Source organism: Solanum pennellii, chromosome 5, assembly GCF_001406875.1.
Source record: "Solanum pennellii chromosome 5, SPENNV200".
Lineage (NCBI taxonomy): Eukaryota > Viridiplantae > Streptophyta > Magnoliopsida > Solanales > Solanaceae > Solanum > Solanum pennellii.
Genome location: NC_028641.1, coordinates 53,063,317 through 53,070,283, shown reverse-complemented (window position 1 = coordinate 53,070,283; position 6,967 = coordinate 53,063,317). Strand labels below are relative to the sequence as shown.

At 37.1% G+C, this 6,967-nt stretch overlaps 1 protein-coding gene across 3 annotated transcripts in view; it reads left to right on the top strand.

Annotated features, from left to right (window-relative positions):
- LOC107020739 (K(+) efflux antiporter 6-like) overlaps positions 1-5,918 on the top strand; it is a 42,047-nt gene extending 36,129 nt beyond the window's left edge. Inside the window, exons 19-21 of one of the 3 annotated variants that reach the window (XR_003578500.1) lie at positions 4,940-5,029; positions 5,165-5,484; positions 5,738-5,918. Coding sequence is in view for 2 of the 3 variants with exons in the window: in XM_015221217.2 (XP_015076703.1) it covers positions 4,940-5,029; positions 5,165-5,245 (171 nt within the window). In the remaining variant the exon portion in view is untranslated. Of the gene's footprint in view, positions 1-4,939; positions 5,030-5,164; positions 5,668-5,737 lie in introns of those variants that run through there. The other 2 variants (XM_015221218.2, XM_015221217.2) reach the window with 2 other exon arrangements.
- The last annotated feature ends 1,049 nt before the right edge of the window (positions 5,919-6,967 follow it).

The following is a 6,967-nucleotide window of genomic DNA, read 5'->3' as shown; positions in this document are numbered from 1 at the left end:
GGGGGGGGGTGGGGGGGCGGATATCTATCCATCAAGAATCAATGAAGTTGAACATAGTATCATGGAATGTTAGGGGGCTAAACTGGGCAAAAATGAGAAGTATGGTAAAAAAAAATTGTTACAATCCTGAATTCTCAAAAAGAATTAAAATTGTTGCAATATTGGAAGGTTGATATAGTGTGTTTACAGGAAATTAAGTTAGAAGGAGACATTGGAAAATTGATGAAAGAAGTGTGGGAAAATAGATGGTCAAACTACGTTCAACTAGAAGCTAGTGGTAGTTGAGGTGGAGTACTGATCATTTGGGACACAAGGGAACGGGAAGGAGTAATTAGCAGTCAGGGCATGTACACAGTTACTTGCAGTTTTACGTGGAAAAACCAGGATTGTCAAGTGCGCACTTGACAGGAGTTTATGCTCGTAATGACAGGCAAAAAAGGAGGAAACATGGTGGGAAATTGGAGCAGCTAGGGACTTAACCTCAGGGCCTTGGGTGCTCTGTGGACACTTCAACACAACAAGACATCCCTCGGAAAAGAAGAGTTGTAATAGAATTAACAAAGCAATAACAGACTTTTCTGAGTATATTGAAGATATGGAACTAGTTGATCCTGAACTAGTGGGGGGCAGGTACACTTTTAGAAAGGGAGATAGACATCACTGGGGCAAGGCTGGACAGATTCCTCTTTTCTGAAGAATGAGATATGATGCCAGTCCACCTACACCATTGTTGCTACACTGGTGAGTGGGAAACAAGTCATACTTCAAATTTGAGAACTGGTGGTTACATACAAAAGATTCCAATGGTAAGGTCCAGACCTGGTGGAAATATTTCAACTACACTGGGAAACCTGATTATATTCTAGGGGCCAAATTAAAGGCACTGAAAATAAAGCTGAAGGAATGAAGCACAACAATCCAAGGTAATCTAAAAATTCAGAAACAAAATAGCCTAACCCAACTTGTTGAGTTGGATAGGATACATCAGCAAAGATTGTTAGTGGAGGAGGAGATTGCCTCAAGGCTTACCCTCAACATGGAATTTGAAGACATAGTCAAACATGAAAGAAATAGCATGTAGGCAAAGATCCAGGGCAACTTTGTTGAAACATGGTGACAGAAATACAAGGAAATACCAGAATCAATGTTGGAAATGGGCTCAGAACTCTCTTCGGGAAAGATCTCTAGATAGGCCAGTCCGCTCTGCAAGAATCCTTCCCTAATTTAATGCTATTACGCTACAATCCTGAAGCTACAGTGGGGGAATGTTAGTCTCCCCAAGGTTGGAACCTAACATTTCGAAGACACCTTAACGACTGGGAAGTGAAGAGGGTGGCAAACATGTTGAATGTACTAGAGGTCTTCACTGGCACAACTTCTAATCCAGATTCTTTAAGATGGAAATTCACAGAAGATGGCATCCTCTCGGTGAACAGACTTTACAAGAAAGAAAACAGTCGCTCAACACATCGGGAAGTCTCAAAGCTCTAGAAGTGCTTATGGAAGATTAAGGCCCCTACTAGAAATCAAATGTTTCACTTGGTTGGTGGTTAGAAGGGCTTGTCTCACTCAAGAAGTTCTCCAAAAGAAGGGAAGGATACTTGTACCGAGATGCTTTTTGTGCAATGAAATTGGGAAAACAAATAACCATTTGTTCATGCATTGCAAATTTACTGCTCAGCTATGGCATCTATTCTTTACTGACCTGTTGAGCTGTTAGATCAGAAGAGGTGGCAGCAAAGCCAGAAGAAGTGGTGGTGGATGATACCTTTCCTGCATTTGGTGGACAATGTGGAAAGAAAGAAATGGGAGATTCTTTGAAGACAAAGTTAAGTCCATTCAGGATGTAAAATAGAGCTGTCTAGTCACATTATTTTTTTGGTGCAAGAGGAAATGGATGATTTTGTCGTTTTCTTAGGAGCTTTGTAAATCTAGACTCTATTTTCTCTTCTTGTAAAAGTTTTTGAAGGTGACCAGCATCTCTTAATGCTGAGGAATACAACAGTACTTTTGTCAAAAAAAAAAAAGAAATACAAACTTTTTCCATAGAATAGCAAATGCACACAGAAGAGCTAACACCATAGACAAGTTGAAAACCAGGGGAGAGATAGTGACAGAGCCAGAGGAGATAAACAATGAAATCATCTCCTGCAATGAGAATCTTTACAACGAGACAGAAAGGTTGAGGCCTCAACTAGTGATGAGAGATTGCCCCAAGATTGAGGAGGCAGAAAACATCACTCTGATGGCTTTGACGAGAAGGAAATACTGGAGAGCATCAAAGCTTGTGGAGGAGACAAAGCCCCTGGCCGTGATGGATTCTCCATGGACTTCTTTAAACACTGTTGGGAGATCATCAAGTATGATCTAGTTGCAATTGTGCAAAACTTCCATGAGGAAGGATTCCTTGAGAAAAGTTTCATTGCTACTTTTGTGGCTATAATCCCTAAGAAGACTGGAGCAGTAGAGTTAAATGATTACAGACCTATTAGTTTGATTGGGGGAGTTTACAAGATTATTGCTAAGCTTTTGGCTGAAGATTTGAAAAAGGCCATCCATAAACTGGTGGATAGACAACAAATGGCATTCATAAATGGGAGACAAATTATGGATGTCATTCTAATTGCAAATGAATGTGCGGAATCAAGACAAAGGAGTAAGCCACTAGGTATTCTATGCAAACTAGATATCCAGAAAGCTTATGATCATCTAAATGAGGCTTTCTAATTCAGATGATGGAAAAAATGGGGTTCGGAGCTAGATGGATCAAGTGGATTAAGCATTGTATTAGTACATTAAAAAATTCTCAGTCTTGAAAAACACTTCACCGAATGGCTTTTTTCCTTCTCATCGAGGACTAAGGCAGGGTGACCCCTTGTCACCTTTCTTGTTTTTTCTGGCAATGGAGGGTTTGAGTAGGTTACTGCACACAGCTAAGGTGAAGGGATGGATTAGAGGTTTCCAAACCGGTGATGTAAATAGTTTGGAGATCACTCATATGCAGATGATACCCTAGTTTTTTGTGATGCGGTGAAAGTACATATTTTGATTCTAAGGGCTATCTTCATTATCTTTGAAGTTGTGTCAGGTTTGCATATTAATTGGAAGAAAAACTTCATCTATCCCAAAAATGAAGTTATGGAACTGGAAAGCTATGCCACAAAGCTAGGAGGGACGGTGGGGAACCTCCCAACTACATATTTGGTTATGCCTTTTGGGGCAAAAGGCAAATTCCATACCAATACAAAATGGTGTACTGGAGAAATGTGAGAAGAAGTTGTCAAATTGGAAGAGTCAATACCATTCTAGAGGAGGAAGACTCACCTTGGCAAACATTGTATTAGATGCACTGCCTTCATACATTATGTGGATCTTCCCAACACCAATAAATGTGATAACAAGAATTGAAAAAATTAGAAGAGATTTCTTTTGGCAAGGCACTGAAGACAAAAACAAATTTCACCTAGTTAAATGGGAAAGAAAGCATGAGGAGTTGGAACGAGAAATATGAAAGCACAAAATCAGTGTCTAATGATGAAATGGCTGTAGAAATTTGGAACAAATGATAACATGTATGGGAGAGCTATCAGAAGTTTATGGCCTCTGTTGAAGAGAAGAATTAACTACAAAGTAGGTAATGGACAAAAGATTTCTTTTTGGAATGATAACTGAATAGGGGGTGCACCATTACAACATCAATTTCCAGTTCTCCACAACCTTTTTATTCTTCAACAGGCCACAGTTGCAGAGATGTTGACCGGACAAGGTGGAACCCAAACTTAAGGAGAAACTTGAATGATTGGGAAGTGGGAAGAGAAGCAACTTTTTACGCCATTATGGCCAGCTTCAACGATATTCAACAATCTATCTGAAGAAAGGGATACCATAGTGTGGAAGAAAGAGAGGAAAGGTATTTTCTCTGTCAACTCAGCATATAGACAGTTGAATAGATCAAATCATAGGGAGGAAGATGATATGGTAAACCAAGATCCTATACAAAGTTAACTGCTTCATATGGCTAGTGGCTAACATAATAATTTGAACAAAAGGAAATTTCAACGATGTTCAAGATGTTTATTACGTGGGGAACAAGTGGAGACGATTAGCAATCTCTTCTTGCACCGCAAATGGACATAACAACTTTGGAGGATGTTCATCAGCTTGAGGAAAATAATTGGGTAAAGCCAGGAAACATTAGAGGAGTCCTCAATAGTTGGATTAGTGATGTAATGCAGCAGCAAAGGAGGAGAGATGGAAGATTGTCCCAACATGCATATGATGGACCGTATGGAAAGAGAGAAATCAGAGGTGTTTTGAAGACAAGCAGAATGGACTTCAGAGCATCAAGATGAATTGTCTAGCGTTATTTTATTTTTGGTGTAAACAGAAAATTTTAGTCCAAGCAGAAGATATCGTGGATGTTTTAGATTATTTGTAAGAAATAGAGGGGATAGACGGCAATATGATTTTGTCTGTAATACCTTCTGAAGGGGAACTACATATTTTGGATGTAGTTTACCTGTGAATATATAGATTAGTGTAACTATCCTCAAAAAAAAGTTGTATATCTAAAAGGGCTCAACCAAGCTAGCTCAGTCTGGGGTCTCAACATCCAATTTTCTGCATATGAATGGTCTGCAAAAGTAGCCCAAATTCCTTAGCATGTTTTATTTCTTAGTACATTCTGGAAGTTTCCCTATCATCAAGTTACTGCTGGTTATTATCTTTGAATGTGCCTGGTCAAGATATTATCAGCTAGCCTCAAAATAGCACTGATGAACCTCATGCAACCTGAACTAATAATTGGTGAAGAGAAATTATAATGCTACATGGGCCAATCTATTTTCTTTTTTTGGTGGGGGTGTTCTCTACATCAATTAGAGTTGACTGTTATATTTTATAGTAATTAAGTTGTGCTAACTCCAAGGTATTTCTGCAGGTTACAACACCGTTACTTTTCAAGCTAATTCCTGCTGTAGTTCACCTTGGAGTTCTACTGCGATGGTTTTCCCTTGATTTACCAAATGAGGTAGGGTGGCTTTTTCCTTAAAACTAACTGATTCTCTCTTAGCTTCATCAGCCTGCATACTGTGCATGGTTTTTCTCCGAATACTCAGGTTAGCTAAGAGTTTTAAGGTATCTTCAAAATGACTTTTTATCCCAGATTGGATCTAAAGGAGATACCATGCGCGCAGACAGTTCTAAGCGTATTACTGTGCTGATCCAAGGCCCTCATGATTCATGATAATAAATAGAAACATGAACAGTAAAGTGATTCTCACACTTTACCTGATAGCATTCTTATGCTGGGCGACAGGTGCCCAAGTGTGCAAAGGCTGTTGATTGATTGGATGATTGATCATCATGACGCTTGTTTTATGCACCCCACATTGGATGGTTTTCTTTGGTGTGTCGGAAACTCATCGCCATATGCAGAGCAGTGTATAGATCTGTCTGCATACATTTTTCTGGCATTTGTTTCAGGTAGGGTGTTAACGGACTACTCTGTACAACCTTGTCCATTTGTAATGCATTTTTTTGTAATTCTTTATTTTAATCTTTAGTTCGAGTTTGTGGAATTGGTGGTTTCAATTTGTTTAAGTGTATATAGCTGATAGTTCATACTGTTAAGAGTGTTTAGCGTATGAAGTCTTATTTTTCTGTATAGAGTTGATCTATGACCTCCAATTAATTCACTAACATCATTGATTTTCTGCAATTTTTTGTGCATACCCAGACCAAGGTTGGCAACGGTACTGGAACCGGGACTGACCGGAGCCAGGCACCACAAGCTGGTAGCGTTTCGGAACTGGGATGGACAGGTACCGCCAGTTCCGGATACTTGAAGCAGTACCCATCCTGGTCCACTAACGAACCGGGACCGAATCGATTTAGCAGGGATTAACGGCTACTTTTTTTTAAAAAAAAATTACTAAAAACAATTAATTATTAAAACTTTTATTATTTCAAAGTTAAAAATTTATACTTTTCAAACTTTTAAAGTGTGAAACTTAAAATTTTATAATTACCATTTGAAAGTTCGAATTTAAATTTAAAATTTTATATTTATAGTTTGAAAGTTTGAATATAAATTTAAAATTTTATATTTGTAGTTTGAAATTTTTAATTTATATTTAAAATTTTATATTTATAGTTTACAAACTTTTAAATTTTAAAGTTTAAAAGTATAAAAGTTTAAATTTTAACTTTAAAAGTTTGAAAATTTAAATTAAAACTTTCAACTATAATTATAAAAGTTTAAATTTTACACTTTAAAAAATGAATTTAAGACGATAATTTTTTTTAAGGTGAAATATAGAATAGTACAACTTAATCTACAAAAATATTAGTAGAGTATTAGAAGATTAATCTATATGGCCACCTTCTAGGAAGGGTTTAATTTGAGTTAGACTTCGAATTATCATACTCATATTATTAGACAATTAGACATTTAAATTTAATAGTTCGTGTTAACATTGATATTTTTTCTTAAATCATGTGACATTTCTCTAGTAACATGTTCGAGAATTGGTTAATTAGATAAACCCTCCATTGCTTCAACGTTGTCGTCACTGTTTGCATTCGTTAACATTATTTTCAAATTTGGTCGGTAGTGGTTCACAACCAAAATTACTTCTCTAGGCATTAATTCAATCTCTAAATAATACTGATATCTCCGAGTTATCTGCTGCTAATGGATATCTATGCTCTCAAATTTTGAAATCATGCTACACTAAAAGTGTCTTCTGAAGCTACTGAAGATGCTTGAATAACTGACACATCTTGAGCCACCAGTTGAAGTTTTGGAAATCCTTTGCCGCAATTGCTCCACCATTCTAGAATATCATCAGTAGGTTCTGTATTTTGATTAACATATGTATCAAAATCATTTATAATTATTATGAAAAAGTTCAAGATAAAAATCTAACATATCATCAATATCACCTTCATTAAATCTATACCTAAA